The sequence below is a fragment of the Equus przewalskii genome, chromosome 3 (assembly GCF_037783145.1).
Source record: "Equus przewalskii isolate Varuska chromosome 3, EquPr2, whole genome shotgun sequence".
Taxonomy (NCBI): Eukaryota; Metazoa; Chordata; class Mammalia; order Perissodactyla; family Equidae; genus Equus; species Equus przewalskii.
Window position 1 is genome coordinate 5,949,746 of NC_091833.1, and position 18,750 is coordinate 5,968,495.

General features: G+C 40.3%; 1 protein-coding gene across 1 annotated transcript in view; it reads right to left on the reverse strand.

The window, feature by feature from the left end:
• Positions 1 to 345: 345 nt before the first annotated feature.
• RPGRIP1L (RPGRIP1 like) overlaps positions 346 to 18,750 on the reverse strand; it is a 104,725-nt gene continuing 86,320 nt past the window's right edge. Inside the window, exons 24-26 of the mRNA XM_008513157.2 lie at positions 15,015 to 15,099; positions 9,599 to 9,732; positions 346 to 7,021 (exon numbers count right to left, since the gene is read on the reverse strand). Coding sequence (XP_008511379.2) covers positions 6,909 to 7,021; positions 9,599 to 9,732; positions 15,015 to 15,099 — 332 coding nt within the window. The 3' untranslated portion in view covers positions 346 to 6,908. The remainder of the gene's footprint in view (positions 7,022 to 9,598; positions 9,733 to 15,014; positions 15,100 to 18,750) is intronic.

Consider the following 18,750-nt stretch of genomic DNA (forward strand, 5'->3'; position numbering starts at 1 on the left):
TCAGGAGTTTTTCTGCGATATGCCTTAAGTGATTATCTTTGTGTTTACCCTGCTTGGGCAAACAGGATGAAGTCATTCTTCTATCTGTGCCTGATGTGTATTCTGGAAAGTTCTTGGGCATTATCCTTGGAATATTGATTCTACTTCTTCTTTACCTCTCTTGGGACTTCAGTTATGTGTATAACTTTCCACATAATCCCATGTCTTTTAACTATCCCCTTCCCTTTTTTAGTATTTTCCATTTTTCTTTCCATGCATCAGAATGGATATTTTCTCGTTTTTTTTTTTACAGTTTACTAAGTCTCTCTTCAATTGTCTGATTTGCTGTTAGATCTATCTAGTAAATTCTTAATTTCAACTACTGTAATTTTCATTTATAAAATTTCCACTTGGTTCTTTTTTTAACAATGTCCAATTCTATGTCAAATTTCTCAAGATTGTCTTTTAACTCTATGAACGTATTAAACATTGTTTGCTTGAAGTTCACAGATGGCGACTCCATTATCTGAACGACTTATGGGTAGTTCACTTGTCTGTTGTCTTAGTCTTCAGTCACATGGTCTCCGTCTCCTTATGTGCCCAGTTAATTTTATATGTGTACCAAACACTGTACATAAAAAATGTAGGAATAATTTGAGGGCAGAATAATTTGAGCCTGGGGGATTTGCTGGGACTCCTAGTCTTTGGTGGACCCTACATTACAATTTTTGTTCTTCAAAGTCCTGAGTCCGTTGAAAGCTCTGTTTAGCTTCTGACCCTCTTACCCAAGCTTTCCGATGGGCAGATGCCTCCAGGAGAAAATCAGCCTCATGCCTGGCTCATCCTCTGAGCTTTCCTCTGTTCCCAGAACTTGTTCCTGTCATTTCTTACAGCCTAAGTAGCTGGTGATACTTAGATGTTTTCAAACACTTGAGAGAGATATATATAAAATTTGGGTGTGTGTGTCAGCTTTTCTAGTTGTTCTTAACAGAAAGGGTGGTCCAAACCACCAAATTCACCATTACTAAGGTAGAATTCCGTCGTGCTGAAAAGTTTTGATTCTCATTTTGTTTTCTTATGGAATACGGATGCAGGATTCTTCTTTTTCCTCTCCAAATCCCCAGTACTTAGTTGTATATCCTAGTTGGAGGTCCTTCTAGTTATTCTATGTGGTATGCCACCTCAGGATGGCTTGAGGAGTGGTGCTAGGCCCAGGATCCGAACTGGCAAACCCTGGGCCACCAAAGAGGAGCGCGCGAACTTAACCATGATGCCACAGAACGGGTCCTGGGATTTTTTTTTAAAATTAGAACTTATCTGTATTGGATTTTCCTGGACCAGCCGGGGCAGATAATCATATGGGTGGAGGAGGGGTTTGGGTAGCTTACAAGGTTTCTTAATAAATGAGCTCTTTTTATTGATATTGATACCATTTAACGCTACTGTCTTGTTTCTCTGGGGCGCACAGTTTCAGCTGGTTCCTTCTTTGATTTCACTACCACGTCTCCCAGGGAAACCTCCCCTTCCAAAATGCCCCCTTCTCTTTCAGAAGAGCTGTCTTTCCAAGGCTGCTACCTCTGGTCCTAGGCCCTTTCCAAGCCCATCCTTTCACCTCCCGGTAGCCAGTACTCTCATCCACCAGGCCTCAGACTTGTTTTCAGTATTCCCCACGCAGAGTGGACATCTTCTTTGGGGGAACCTTAGTTGACATTTTCTGTGTTCTACCACCACCAGAACCCTGTCACATGCTCCTCTCTTATGTTTAACCCTCGCCTTGCTCTCCCTCTGGTGCAGGCATTTGAGCTGATGTTTATTTCTCCTACTGACACATAAAGTGAAGTGTGTAGAATTTTGTCTCCTAGTTATGTTGCAGGAGTGGGTTATTTCTTGTCCTATTGGAATCCAGAAAAATAATACATATTTTGAACTTTTAGAGAAGATTATTTTTTAGCTATTCTTTTACTACTGATTTCTAATTTCACTGCATTTTGCTTAGGGAAACAGTCTTTAAGATTTCGAGTCTTTGGAAATTGAGAGTTCCCTTGTGACTGAGTACATGGTAGATTTTTCTTTGAATGTTCCATGTGCATGCTATACTCATTTGAGTTTAGTGATCATATTAACCAAATCTTCTAGACTTTTAATTTTTTGATCTGTCACTCTCTGAGAGTTAAAATCTACCATAAATCGATGTACCCACAGTATTTTGCCCATAGTTCTGTCAGTCAGTTGTTGTTTCATGTATTTTGAGGCTATCCTGTTAGGTATATATATATGTGTTCAAGGTCATTGTATCTCTGACCTGTGTAAAATGTCCTTTACCTGTATAAAATGTCCTTCTTTGTCCCTTGTTTTCCATTTTGAATTCTACTTTGTCTGATATTAAAACTGTTACCCTGCCTTAATGTTTACATACTCAATACATCTATCTCTTGTTTTATAGTTTGTCTTTCGTCCCTTGATTAGAAAAATATTCCAACCTCTAGGTTTTATGTAGTCTCAATTTTTCTTCTAAAATTTCCTTTATTTTCCCTATTGTTAATGATGACATGTAGCTACAAAAAAAACATATTTACACCAAATAAAGCTTGACTTTAATGACACATTTCCTTAAAGTTTAAAAAAAATTCTTATGCTTCAGCTCCTTACCAGTGATTCCTGAGAGCTTTCTGAATTATAGCCTCTGTTACTTCACTGTAAAAAGGTACAAGAAGCAGAGATACAAAAATTAGCTTGCTGTTTCCCCTTAATTTCATAATGGCCAAGAGTGCCCCTGTCATGTCAAATGAAGAAGAGTGTTAACGCAAAAGAACATTTTGGGAAAGCTTTGGAGCTCTCACAGATGCTGGCATCTAAAGAAGTGGCTGTAGCACCAAGAAAAGAGGAAGGAAAAAAATGTGCTTTCATTAAAATTGAGTAGGGGGACAGACCGGCAGGAGGGGATGGTCCGTTGAAAATAGCTGTGAAGAGAACAGATGACAGAAATGTCAAGATGACAAATTTGGAAACTACTGGCGTTCAGTGAAGAGAGAGGCGGTGCTGTTACAGAGATGAGAACGGCGACTCTCAATAAAGAGTGAGAAGCGACAAAGGCAGGAGAAAGGCCCAAAGGTGTCCACCTCAGGAAAGAGGCCACGTTCTGAGAGAACTGGATTTTTCTTCTGAAAAACATGGTTTAATATGTTAGGCAATGCTATATGGAAAACGAAAGGGCAAGCAGAAAAGGCGTAACAATACCAGGAAGGTGGGCCCACTTTCCCAGGAGGTTAGAGTGTAAGGCGCAGTCCGCTGGCGGCGCCTTGAAATGGAAGGGAAAATTCTATCTTGCTGGATAAAAGCGATTAGGGATGAGGAGATGTTTTCTAATTCTTTATTTTCAGTTTTAAAACAGTTGTTTCTACAGCTTTGATATTTTTTAGCTTTCTGGTTGACCTGGAGGTTGTTTTTGCTCTGAACAAAAGGATGTAAAGCTGTGTTTGCTCCCATTCAAGGATCTAATTCGGCATGTTGCCCAGTCTATAATAAATCACGGGTTTAGTCTTTCTTTGTTAAGGTAGTCAGAGGCCCGCAGGCACGGGTGACTTACCGAAATGTGCTCTTGTAGCTGGGGTGAATTATCATCTTGATATTGTCAATCACTTGATAATTTTATGTCCCAAAAGCTCTCTCCTGGTTGTTTTCTGCTACACAAAGATGTCATTTTATTCTCATGTGTTTTCACAGACATGATTCACATTTTGCTATCTAGTGCATAAGGAAATCATTCTAAATTCAGCAATAGTGCCAGTTTGACTAAAAAAAGCTATTTTCCACATCCACAAAAATGTTAATCAGATTCTTGTTAGAACATGTGTAAGAAGTGGTTTTCACTGTCACAGCTCTTGATGTCAGATTACTACAATAATTTATGTTTTGTTGCGGGAACATGGGTGCACGCAGAGCCTCCCCAGTCACAGGCCTCTCCTCAGCCTGCGCTTCTTCACAACACGCAGAAATTGTTTGTGTTTTGTGGTACCAAATGACTGGCAGGAACAGCAGAATTTCAACGTGGCTGTTCTTTATTTGATTAAATATATTCTCTATTTATTCTTAAAAAAACTAATTTAAGTTAAACGGTAATAAACCATAATTTAGAAAATATGTTGAAACTGAGAGTGAAGAGAAATGTTCTGTATGTAAACCACACTGTAAACCATGAAACTTATTTTTGTCAATTGCCTCTCATGACAGTGGCTGGGAAGCGAACATTTCTACTACAGTAGGCAAAAAAACATGTAAAATACACTCTCCCACATACCGCATCACGTCTCTATTTATATTCCCAAACTAAAAGCATTACAGTTCAAAAAAGTGCTGAGAGCACTGTGTAGGTTTAACCAGGAGCTGTCAGTTCACACAAGCATACCTTAAGTTGGCGTACTTGTGCAGCAAGGCCACTGTTGGCACCCCCTGCCCCCAGGCCACATTTAACGGCCCAGACTCAGCTCACCAAGAGAGAACCACTGCTCTGTAATCCAAAAGGGGATGAACTTTTCACTGAACTCTGGTCAACACAAGACAAAACAAAAACTATTCCTGGACAGATTCTGAAACCCAAGTGAAGCTTCCACATGATAGCATTCAATACCAATTATCCACTTCAAAATGTGTCAGCAGCTATTCAATTACTTACAAAATGAGTTTTGTGAAAGTTTACGTAGTTTGCAAGTATTTTAAAACTAGAAAAGGAATCTTTAATAATCTATTCTGTTAAACATGAATGTGACAGGAACATGGCTAATTCTCTAATTTATCTGAGATATACACTCCACACAGCTGACTGGATCTCAGGAGTTTTCTAATAAAAACTTCCCCTTTCCACTTAGAGATCATAAGAAGTCAGCACAATCCGGCTTTTCTCCCTGCAGAAAGAGCATTTAGTTTGGGATGTAACATTATAAAACAATAACACAAGCCTCCTGGGAGAATACCACAATAAATGTCTCAAAACCACTCAGTCCGGCCCAGGGCAGAACCGGCGGCTTTAAATGACTGCAGGGAATGTTATGGCCTTAATGACACTGTAACTGCACGAAGCCAAAGACAGCTAGAAAGAGAGGCCAAAGAGACGAGCGCAGAGCCAGCTGAAGTGACAACAAACATGTGGCTGTTTACTAGGTTTGGAGAGGTTTAGTCTGCAGATGTTTGTGGTCTCTAGAAGGTTCCAGAGGAATGAGTTGTTAGGAAGATTTGCAGAGTTTGATGAGAGCAAGATCCTTCTTGGAGATGGCGGGCCCCAGACAGGGAGGCCCAATGGTAGAGACAGAATTTATAGATTTCTCTGGTCAGATCATACTCTAGTGGTCCCACAATGTACATCAACAAATTAATATTGTACGGACGTCATTTCAAAGCCCCCTAAAGATGAGAGTCATTATTGAAGCCATTAGAGCACAGATGGTTCAAACTATATGCAGATATTCATACTTGCATTTTTGCATTATAGCTTTTTTTTTTCTGTTGAACTGTAATGAATTGTCTCATAATCTATTCCATCTTCTTGCCATTAGCAGGCTTTGAATGTTCACAAATAGGAGCAAAGAACTCATTTTCCAGAGCTTTAATCACACAAAGAGGGAATGCCTAATTCTCTAAATGAAATGGTCTGTGATCACTGAAGCAGAGATTTAATATATCACGGCAAATTAGGTAGATTTTAATAAATTACTTATCTCCCTGAATACTTTACATATGCTTAAGAAGGAACACAGCCTGTTTGCAAACAGTGAAAACCCACAGCCTATAAAAATCCTTTGAAGAAAATGACAAATAAAAAAGTAAATTAAAAAAGGAAATGCATTATATCCTAGGCCTCTAGAGACAATTCCTTTGCAGCACTGACTCACAGCTCCATTAAAAATATCAATTAAATCCTTCAGTGAGACTGAGTAAAAGCCAGAAAATTAACTTTCTGAGCTCTTTTTGAGGATCTGGTTATCCAGATACACCCCAGCATTGTACAAGCTTGATGTAAATTTAAAAAATGATAAAAAGATACTCCTTTCAGATCTAACTAAGCATATCAGAATTTGAGCCATACTTTGAATAATTCCTTTCTATGTCATAAGCTAAGTTTTCAAAGTGTAAATTTCATGCATATATATGTATCTACCTCCTCTTTATATACACACATCCCTGGATCCCATATCACCATTACAAATACATGAAAATAATACAAGTAGGAAGAAGTGTAATTTTTAAGGGAAAAAACCTAAGAACTGTTAATTTTTAAGGAAAACACCCAAAAAACTTGCAGTAATTTAATAAGTTGGTACCAAGTCTTATTCTTTATATTTAATTGATAGAAACTGCATGCATCAAAGGAATGCATACTGAGCTTTAATGTGCATAAAATGGATATTAGCATTTTAAAGAGGAAGATTAACACATTAATCCAAGTAATTTTCATATATTGCTTCTAATAAAATCTTCACAGTATAAAACTCTTAATGAGGCTAATCATAGGCATTCCATTTAGTGGGACGATTAGGGATAACATAAAAGTATTTCTTTTTCATAGGTTTTCTCAGATTTATGCTTTTTGCTTATTAAAAAATAAAAATGGGAATTGCATTTCAGTTCTTCATAAGGAAGTGTTGAAAATGCAAATCGACTTTCTCCTGCTATCATGTAGGCATAAATTATTGAGAGGGTGTTGCCCATTGTGGAGAACTTAAGTCCTGAGGGTGGCAGTCAAGGGAAGGAGGGAATAGGAAAATAAACAAATGAAAAAGTATACAAAACTTGAACACTTCACTCCCAGGCCTCCCCCCTCCCAACTTCCCATGAATTATAGATTATATACAACAGAGTAATTACAAAAACCTCGTCTAAGAGCTTTCATGTGCGCATTTACTCAGGAGTAGGAGATGCCTCTGGAGCAGTTTCCTTCAAGCCTCCAAGTCATCTCTGTATTGCTCGTAGACAGACCGCAGAGCACGGAGCGCTTCGACCGTTACCTTCAGCTTGCCAATACCTCCACCATCTGCTCGTGCATCAAAAACTAGGGAGAAAATAACAGAAAAGCGTTAATAGCATTCAACAGAGTCTTCTTCAGATAGGTTAGCTGAAACAGTAGTTGAGAAGAGGAAAACAGCTCTATCAAAGTTCAAGGTTCAGTGGCATCTCAGAAATCCAGAAATTCAAGCTTGTGGCGTGTGTATGAAGATACTTGTTTCAGATGTACTGCATGTATGTATACATATTGCTTACAGAGCTAAAATGAATGATCTAATACTGAAGTTTATCTACTAGAAAGGCTACAGGAGAATGAGTCCTATGCAGAATCAGAATTTCTAAGCTAGAAAGAAATAAAAAGTCTAAAAGAGATCAAGATACGATAATGAAGAATTTGTTCTAATATATAGTGTTAGCAAATTTGGTACCTGATCGTAATTTGGATTGTTATTTATCTTTCTAAGGAAGCATTCCATTTAAAACAGATTATATGTGAATTTAGAAAACATTAAAACGGTAGATTTAGGAATGTTAAGTTCTGTCGATTGACTCTGAGGGTCCACGAACTGAGGCTGAAGGTAAGTAGATACAGAATTTTGAGTGTATGTGGGCTCTCCTTGGAAGGGGGCCACAGCTTTCAGTGGTGTACCCAAAGCAGACTGGCGGAAGCCTTGGGGCTTCTCTGAGCTCAGTGGTGGGGTCCAGACAGGATGCTGATTCAGAACCTGGGACTCCGTCCCTCTGTGGACAATGATGCTTGCTAGTGACTCAAGGCCAGAGTCCTGAACTTTGTAAGTTTGACTGCACTTAGGAGTCCACATAGTTTCCTGTTTATATTTCTTGTGGTTTTCCCCGAACTTTTAGTGTGTGTGTGAGTTTAATTCCAAGATAATCTCTAAGAAAATGTTCAAACAAAACTTGGTACACACAGACAGGTGGAGAAAAAGAGCAGGCAGGGAGGTTGCAGGGGCTTAAGTGGTCTCCACCTCATTCCCCTGAATTTTCATCTATTCTCTGGGACTTCTCACTTCTATGTCTGGCACAGAACAAAGCATTAAGATCCTGACCTGACCAGCGTTTAATTTTTGACTCTTTCCCAAAACACAGGCCACAATAGCTGTCTCTGTCAGACCAGTATGGTCATAAGTGGTCTTGCAGAGTGACAAGATGGGTTGCTAAACAGAACTGACTGGAGAAAAGATTAAGAATATAAAGCATAGGTAATTATGGCTATTTGCATCAGATTCTCTCGGTTCTGGGTATCTTTAATAGAGTTTAGGGTAATATTTAATCTCATCTTTTTCTTTTGTGCTTGCCAAACAAAGTTGTGGAGTTGGATAGATGTAGTTTATAAAGATTTCCCAGATCAGGTTTCTAATTTGGTCATTTGGTCTAATTTGGTTAATTATTTGGCTTGATCTGACTTTTGAGCACTTGACACACATCCAGGTCAAGCAGCCCTGACATATGAACCACGTGGTTCATGAAGCCCTATGGGGTAAGCAGAGCGACTGCACTTAAGAGGTGCTCAGTTAAGAATGAATGAATACATGAGTAAATAAACCAGGTACATTTCCCCAGAGATGGCTCTGCTAATGCAACAAATGAGACTAGGACTTAGCCTCATTTCTTCATTTATTGTGTACAGTTTACCCTTGGTAGCTGTGGCGGACTGGTTTCAGGAACCCCCACGGATACCCAAATCCACGATGCTCAAGTCCCTTATATAAGATGGTGTAGTACTTGCATATAACCTACGCACGTCCTCCTTTAAATCATCTCTAGATTACTTACAGTACCTAGCACAAAGTAAATGCTATGCAATAGTTGTTACGCTGTATTGTTTAAGGAATAATGACAAGAAAAAAAGTCTGTACATCTTCAGTACAGACGCAACCATCGCAGGCCTTTCAATCTGCAGCTGGCCGTCTGAGGATGCGAGACCCGTGGATACGGAGGGCCGACTGTACGGCCCAGGCCACCCCGATTATGATTTTAAAAGTGCGAGTCATGAAGTATAATTCCTTCAGCACACTCTGAACACGTTACACAAGAATAGAAGGTAGACTGAGCATTGTTGAGACTTGCACCTGGTGAGGTGAAAATCGAGGAGAGAGCATTTTGTCAGGAATCCCTTACTCCTTCCTCAATCCTGGTGGGAAACAAGTGACCAAAATTATTCAGAGTTATTTGCAGTGACTATATCACTGGCTTGTACACTGAATGACACTGAAGCCTTGCCCAAGACACTACAACGATCACTCAGAACAAGACGCCTTAGCTGGAAGAAGGCTGTGAGCATGAGGTTTCCATAAACAACATTAAAAAATCCAAGGGCTGAATTTTTGTCACATACACACCCACTACTAACAAAACGCGTAATTCTTTCTGAAATGTAGTTAATTGTTTTTAAATTTCTGTTGATTCGAAGGCAGGCAGAGGGGGAGGGCAGAAGAGGGGTGCAGGGAGAGGCTTCCAGTTTCAACAAAAAGTCAGCTTGAGTTGCAAAAGATTCAACTAATGTGCGACTCAACATCCTTGCAGCCAGCAAACAGGTTCTAATAAAGCAGCTGGATTTCAGCCGATGTTGCTTGTACAAACTGAGCAATACGTCCCCCCATACCGTCGATGTTTTGCTCGATGATGTCTCTCCCCTCCTGAAACATGTCAGCGAGGTCGACGTGAGCAATGCCGATGTCCTCACACTCCAGATCCTGCTCGTCCTCTGGAGGGTCGCTGACCACAGTGAAGCGAATGCTGAGAAGGGAAAGACCAGAGAAAATCACCACAGAGTGAGAAAAATCACGCCGAAACAAAACGCCCAAATAGGTTTTTATCACTAAGTATGAAATCTCAAAGTTTCCAATTATTCCAATCAAACATTCCATTAGGTTAGATAAGCTGTGATACGAACTACTAGAATTATTATTACAGCACACTCAGCCTTCAAACGGACATTAATCTCTAGAATCTGAGCGAGTTAATTACCAGGCGAAGAGAAGAACCAGCTGTTCACTCTATTACACACTTTCTGGTCATATGTTGACAGATCTACTTTTAAGGCTAAAGGGATCAAGTGAAAAAAGACCATGGAGGTTAGGGCAGCATTTTCAATAGAAATGCAACATTTTCTACAGAAAAGCACGACTTCGGAGTTGCAACTAAGCAACTGAACCAACTGTCTGTGTTCCATAAAATGCAGGGATTAACGCGAGATCAACGTTGCAGCTCTGCCCGACAGCTATAGGAAAGGTCTGTGTTACTTTAGCAGTCTTTGAACTTACAGTCATAGCATCCAAGCTTTATTTTACTTTTAGACACATAATGGTAGGGTTCTGATGGAACTGATTTGAATTAGTGGCTTGTGTTGAGGCCAAACACACTTGGACTGACCAAATGACAGGAATTTACAGTTAAGCACTCTTTTGATACGTCTTGGCAGCAGAGTTGAAACCATGGATGCTTGGAAACTACCATTTTGACCATTTTCAAAATGTATCCATCCGAAATCAGAAACAAAGCAAGAAACTTGTTTCTTAGATAAAAATCTAAGTCTCTGAGAAATCATGCCTTGAAAAATATGCACAAATAAATTCTTTTCCAAGTGCTGATAGGTAACCACGACACTATTTTTAACTAATTTGCTGAAAGTAAGTATTCAACATTTCATTTAAGTCCTTGTTTTTAGCTAGCAATAGATTTTGATTAGAAATAGAAATCCCTTAAGTTGAAACCAAAGGTAATACCTATTCACAAAATAATTGTAAAGAGTGCAGATCCTGGTCTGCAAGTAGATAAGATGGATATTTTATATGATATATAAAACAGAAGGATTAAGATGGAGTTGTTAAGGGATCCATTCTGGGTTCAAATTTCTGGTTCCCTACTTATTAGCTGTGCGACTGTGGACAAATTACTTAACCTCTCTGATCTCAGTCTCCTTATCCGTAGAATGAGGATAATTATACCTATCTTATAGGGCTCTTGAGAGCATCAAATGAGATGATACATGTAAACAGTGCCTGGAACATACTAAGTAAGCACTGAGTAAATGCTCTTTTTATAATTACTATTTTCATCTACATAGAGCTGCTTAAGCGTCTGCATTTTTAAGGGGAGAGAAAAACAAGGCATGGAAAAGGCTTGTTTCAATTGAAAACTGAGATTTCCAAATTATGCAATGACTATACCACTCACTTAAACAAGAAGAACGATGATGGAAGAAATTGTCTTAAAATGAATACGCTTGGAAGAATTAAAAGTGATATTTGATACACTTTTTTACATCCACGAGACTTACAGAAAAGGCAGAGGCTGCACGGACTGTAACAATAAGGTTAAGTGTTACCCTTCTATGATGTCTCACATCTAAGGATCACATCTGTATCACTTTACAAATGAGACTACTACTCCACTGAATATATGAGAATTCTGAGACAAAAAGGAAAAAAACTTCTAACTGCCAGAGAAAGGGCTGGAAAAAATGCAATATTTCTGGCTTTAAATTCTATAGAGAACAAAATAAGATGTCAAATACAAAATTAAAAAACTATAAAGTTAAGCTAAAAAGGGAGGAAGGTACACTAAAATAATTTAAAAACTACAGTTTGGCTCGGGGTAAAGTGTCCATACACAGACACACACAGACACGTCTTATATCTTACCTTTAACCCCCCGAAACAAAAAGGTGAAACGTCCTTTCTTGTCCGGAAGAGCCCACAGTCTAGTCTGAGGATGTACATGTGGGGTAGACGCTAAGAACCCGAGTGGAGGCAGAAACAGCAAGAGCCGCACAGCCGCTCCTGCTCCTTGTCTGCCTCTCCATGTCTCAGCGAGCCCTGGCCTTGCTAACGCACTGCCCAGCCCGGAAACACCCTCTCCGTGTTCCTGCACGCGGGATCCCCTCCACCTGGGATGACCTGCCTTGGGCTGCTCACGACTTGACTGGGTCCTCTCATCCTTCACTAACCAGCTTAAATGTCACCTCCTCAGGTTCACCTTCACCGTTATTTTCTATTTTAGCAACGTGTTTAAGTTTCTCTTAGTACTTCTTGTAATATGCAATTGGTTGATTTGTTTACTTGTTGTCTGTCTTCCTCAGATGTAAACTCCACGAGGGCAGAGACTTCACCTTCTTTACCATTTTAGCTTCTGATACTCATGTAGGGGATCAGAAATATATATTTCTTCCTAATTTTTTTTTTTTGAGGCAGATTAGCCCTGAGCTAACATCTGCCACCAATTCTCCTCTTTTTGCTGAGGAAGACTGGCCCTGAGCTCACATCCATACTCATCTTCCTCTACTTTATACGTGGGACATCACCGCAGCACAGCTTGATGAGCAGCGTGTAGGTCGGTGCCCGGGGTCTGAACCAGTGAACCTGGGCCACTGAAGTGGAGCGTGGGAACTTAACTGCTGTGCCACCCGGCTGGCCCTGGATCAGAAGTATTTGTCGAGTTACTCTGTGAACTGCAAAAAGGAAGTCCTTATTGAAGGCTGGCTCCTCTGTGGAAGGCAGGCCTTGGGCTGGGCCTCAAGATCCAGACCTCAAATGTCACTTGCTGTTATTTAGGAAATCAGAAGGCGCTAAAACTCCTTAAGTCATTCAACATGACTTCTGAGTCTCTTCTCATTCTGAAATAATTCATTTTTATACGAAACAGGACAGAAGAGCCTATGGGTTACATGTGAGTTTTGCATATTAAATGCTGACGGTTACGTTGGATGTGCTCAATATTACAGCATTAAAGAGAAGAAATGAAACCAAAAAGGAACCTTAAGTCAGTGTCAAAACCATGGCTTCAAATAAATACATTTTAAAGTCCTATTTCAGTGTGTTGCCACCCTTTTAAGTTGACACTTGTATGTTTGCAAATGTAGCCTGGGGCAGGATGCAAAGGTATTATATAACTCATTATACAATGTATGTGATCTTATGCACTTCAGGGAAGATGGGCCAAACTGCTCTAACCGTGGCTTTGTAAGTTATCACCAATAATCAAGAGGGTTGCTGTCTGAGAAAACAAATTCTTAGAAACTGGTAGGTACTTGAAGTAATATGACCTCCGAGTACTTCAGAGAGGTGAGAACCTTTTCTGGATGACAACTGTCTTTTGGTTGTGGAAAAATGTAAATGTAAACTCCCCTTTTTCCCCTTAAGAAAATGATACTGTCAGGAGAGGAAAGCGGGACCCGGCTTTTGCCACCACGGCCCTGTCCCTCCCTGGCACTCAGAGGAGCCGGCCACACTCAGCCTTCACGCAGCTGTCAGCAGCCCTGACTCAGTCTGTCTACACCTGCAACACCTCTCTTGGTTTCTCTCAAGAATGACATAAACGTTTGTGTCTCTGTAGGGCATTTAGAGGTTTTTCAGAGAAACAATGATGGGAGAGTAGGAGTCATTACAATTACTGTGGACTTTTTTTTATTTTTAGAACTGTTTTGGTACAGATAAGTAGGTCTTCTAAGGAAAGGCAGGTCTAAGATTAAAGAAGAATCGGCTTTTTAAAAAATACACACTTTTAAGGAAACAAAATTGCTCTCCCCGATGAGGAGTGCTACTTATAATATGTTCCAACATTCCAGAAACAAAGTGGACACAGAGGTAGGCGAATATGACTGAACGGACTGGTGGGTCCAGCCCAGGGTTGTCCATGGGAACAGAGCTCAGTCCGGGCCAGCGATGACCCAGCTTGTTGACCACAGAGAAGCAGAGGACATGGCCAGTGCTGTTTAATCACTGGTGACTTGGGATAACCCTGGGGGACTGGTGGTATTTGAGGGGCCTTGAAAGAAGCTGAAGTATACAAAATAAGTAAGTAAAACCTAGGTGATTATCTGCCATCCTGGGAAAAACAGGACCTCAGGCTAATTAACAGGGTTGCACCAACCCTCCTTCAGAACTGAGATCCAGAGAAACGATATACATACAAGGAGTTAATGCAAAAGCTACCTTCAGATCCTAAAGCTAAGGATTCCAGTCTCCTTTCTTGAAACAGAAGATCAAATGCTAGTTTGGAAGCTCTGCTGAAAAATGTAACATCTTTAACACTTACTTCATGACCTCTAGGAAAGGAAAGAACACGAGTCTCTTTCTAAGGTGCTGGGACAAGCTCCGTTTTTAAGGCAGCGAGAGGCTGTTTCCTCTGGGCCATAAAGGCAAGGAGAAGAGCACAACTGAGAGATGCAGGGTCCACATGGGCCAAGGGGGAGAGCCAGCAAGGAGTGTGGTTGGAACCCAGCTCGGGGTAACGGGCAGCACTCAGATAATCCCTCAGACCAAACCGAGGGAGCTCACATGAAAGCACAGACTTACTAGATCAGGTTTTTTCCTTCTCAAACGGGTATAATTTCTCTACTGAACCAGAACTACAGGGTGTCCTGTTCAAATCTGGAAAAAAAATGCACTCAGAAAATAACATGAAATGATGAATTATTCAACAATAGCAAGGTAAAAATTAGTCTGGAAGGCTGACAAGCTTTCACAACTACTAATATTAACATTACTACCACTTACAGTAATGGTCACAATTAACACTGTGCACTTACTACGTGCATTCTATCCATCTTATGTAAACTATCCCATTTCATCTTCACAACAAGCCTATACGGTAGTAGTATCTCCATTGTACAGATGGAGACAATGAGGCACAGGGTTGCTGTCCGAGGTCAGACAGCTAGTGTGTGATAGAACAAGGCTTCATCCGTAGGCCATCTGACTCCAGTGTGCGCCCTCCTTGCACCCACCTGTTAAGCTCCGTGCGGTTACACCTGAACGGCAACAGAATACTTTAGATACACTGTGCAGTCTTTTGATTTGCAAAGCACTTAATAGGCTCTTTACAGTGACCTGCATGAGAGGCAGGGCTCCTATATTCCTAGGAGGAAAGAGACCCGGAGAGGTCACACACTCATTCCAGGACACAGAGTGACTCAGGGAAGTCAGGTGTTCTGAGTCCTCATCTTTGCTGTTTTTCACCACACCACGCTACAGAGATCTTTATAGAAACCATCAGATAATTTAGATGCTTAAATGTACCTTCTATTAGGCATCTCTTGTTTTAGTAGTACAGCTTTTAGGATGTCTCTCTTTGCTTGGTTGTTTTCTTTATCCACACAGATCACTATACCAAAAAAAAAAAAAAAAAGAAATCACAAAAGGAAGTCACTCAGGAATATGCTACATTAGTGCCACTCTGTATTTGTATAAATACCTGTTTTTAGAGACTCAACTCATGCTACCTCACTTGTACATCTGGGAAAAGAAAGCGGCTCTGGAAATCAGAATCAAATCTGAAGAGTCATGTGATCTGATGTCATGTCACTGGCAGGTTTATGTGCACACTGTCAGAAAAGATACAAGCAACATCTAAGAGGGCCACACTGCTGTCACTGCCTGTTAATGGCACTGGCAGTCATGACAGTAAAAGCCAGCAGTCTTTATTGCTTTGTATTTGAGGGATTTACTGCGTTTTCCTTCACCCAAGAAGCGAGTGATAATGATAATGTATGGCAGAGAGCTTGTCCTTCCTGACAGCCTGGGTAATTTAATCCTTCTCTCCTGCCACAACATGCAATCAAAGAGGCATCTGGTGTATTGGGCTGAGGAAACCCACAGGCTGACGTCTGCGGTGTTCGGGTTGGGGGAACAGGAGAGAAACACAGAGGAAGGGAGAGAGAGGCTTTTCAGGGTGTGGAGTTTGTCTTTGGTTTTTCAGGGTACATGCTGGCATGCAGGAATGTGGCCAGACTTGACTTATCTGAAATGGAGATTGGATAACTGATCTAAAGTCTCACCAGAAAGAACATACTTGAAACCAGAAAGAGACCTGAAACTGTAAATAAGTGTCTGCACTTCGGGAAAATGGCAACTGAGTGTGAACATTCCCACTCTCATCCTGATGACTTTTTCTCAGCTCAGCAGCCTTTTGGTCACACCTTAGCTCCTGAAGACATTTATTCTTCACATGCCCTTTGGGAGGTAAAGGCTCCCCTGTGACCAGATCTCAACTTAGAGATAATCCCTGATCAAAACTACAGGAAGGGTGAAAGGTGCCAGGACAATTCTACAGCCAGGCCCCACTGGGAGCAGACATTTCACACTGAGAATGTTTCCCTGGACAGTGTAGTTCAATCTCAAATTACGATGTGACTGACTCATTTAATCGCTTGACTCAGTTGAGCAAATATTAACTGAGGGCAAAGATGTGCTGGGCACCAAGTTAGGCACACTGGGTGGGAGACACAAAGGGGTCTGTGTAGGGTAAGGTTTAAGAGCAGTAAAAACCAAGGGCAAACAGCCACTCTCAGCTTACTGCTCTTTGCATGATGCCAGATTAGTAAATATGACTATTTATACAGGTTACTGAGATTTACAGGAATCAAAAAACGCAATGGGTTCAGAGTATTTTGTAAATGTAGTGTTTTACTTATCAATGTTAAAAAGTCAAGCTTACAGATGCTAATAGATGAGTTCCACTAATGCTGAGAGATGTACCTCATTTTGGGCACCAGTACATCAAGCTAAATGGAAAATTTTTTTTCAAATGGGAATGTTTTGTTTTTGCTGTTAATCACCAATTCAAGACATGGTAGGCCATATCCTCTTTAACTTCAGAGTTCTACAGCTTTTTAAGCCATAATGGTCTACATTTTTTTTTGTGATAATTCTTTCGGTAATTTTTTCCCAATTTTATTGAAATATAAATGAAACATAATACTGTATTAGTTTTAGGTATACAACATAATGATTTGATATATGAATATATTGTGAAATGATCACTACAATAAGTTTAGTTCCATCACCTCACATAGTTACAATTTCTTTTTTCTTGTGATAAGAACTCAACAATTACGTTCTTAGAAACTTTCAAATATGCAATACAGTATTGTTAAGTATAATGGTCTACATTGTTTGAAGACAAAGGTAATCTTAATGATTAAAAAGAAAAGACTGGGGGCCGGCCCGTGGCTGAGTGGTTAAGTTCTCACACTCTGCTCTGGCGGCCCCGGGTTTCGCCGGTTCGAGTCCTGGGCACGGACATGGCACCGTTCCTCAAGCCATGCTGAGGCAGCATCCCACATGCCACAACTAGAAGGACCCACAAGTGAAAATACACAACTATGTACCAGGGGGCTTTGGGGAGAAAAAGGAAAAAATAAAAAAAAATCTTAAAAAAAAAAAAGACTGAATTCAGAGTCTAGCATCCAAATAGTCTTTCAATTAAACCAGACCAGTTCTGATGAATCCTAATAGCTTGAAAAACTTTTAATGTAGTAAAATATACATAACTTAAAATTTACCATTTTAACCATACAGTTCGGAGACATTAATTACATTCACACTGTTGTGCAACCATTACCACTACCCGTCTCCAGAACTTCTTCACCAGCCCAAACTGAAACTCTACCCATTAAACAGTAACTTTCCACTCACCCCAGTCCCTGGTAACCACTACTCTATTTTCTGTCTCTACGAATTTAACGATTCTAAGTGCCTCATATAAATGTCCTTTTGCATCTGGTTTATTTCACTTAGCATAATGTTTCAAGGTTCATCCATGGCAGGTATCAGAATTTCATTCCTTTTTAAGACTGAATAATTTTCCATTGAATATGCGTTTTGTAAACAAAACAAGTTTTGTTTATCCATTTGTCTGTTGGTGGACATTTGGGTTGTTTCCACATTTTGGCTATTATGAATAATGCTGCTGTGAACATGGGTTCAGAGTCCTTGCTTTCAATTCTTTTGGGTATATATCCAGAAGTGGGATTGCTATATCATATAGTAATTCTATGTTTAACTTTTTTGCAACATCTTTACCATTGAAATTGGTAAAAAATGGTATAGTTGGGACACCTTCTGCTTCTGCTTCATCCAGTTGGCCAGCACACTGTATCTCCTATTCTTTTAACAAAGGTAAAAATTGTGAGAGCCACCATTTATTGAGTGATGTTTATGAACTAGGAACTACACTCAATATTTCTCTTACTGCAATCATATGTGTTAAGAACCATGCTAACTCACATTTTACAGATGATTAAACAGACCCAGAGAAGGTAAGTAGTTTGCCCAAGGTCATCTAGCTGGAAGGTGGCAGAGCCAGAATTTGAATCGAGTGATGTCTGCCTCCACAGCTTCCATATGAAGTCAAAACTTTTCCTGCTGTTTAATCAGCAAATATGTTGTTAGCACAGACTGCAGCGTGAGAAAGCGTTCCCTAACTGTAGCAGGTGAAGCCACTTCATTGTCCTGTCACTCCTTCATAAAGGGGTACTGCTTAGATACACCCAGTCCAGGTGCCTTAAACCACTCTCTTGGCTAAACACTTTTTAAAATTCCTTTTTGAAAAAACTCAAGCTACTTACCAATAAGCTTAGTTCTCCAAAGGTGTACCGCGTTACAACTACAACTCTCCTGCTTGCACAGACAAGGCCTACAGCGGGCACTTTAATTTAGCCCAAGGGTTCTCAGTCTTAAGGTGCATCAGAGTGCCCTGAAGCGCTTGTTCCAATGAGATTACCGAGCTCACCCCCAGTTTCTGCTTCACTAGGTCCAGGGAAGGGCCTGAGAATTTGCATTTCTAACCCTTCCCAGCTGCTGCTCAAGACACCGCACAGTGAGAACCACTGTGTAGTCCAACACTCCTTTGCTCAATTTGTGAACAGAAGCAGGAACTGTGAACGCTTTTGTATTGAACATGTGAGAAACAGGGACATTTTGACCACCTCTGGTTAGGCCATGATCCTAAGGACATCTATTTGATGTTCTGAAA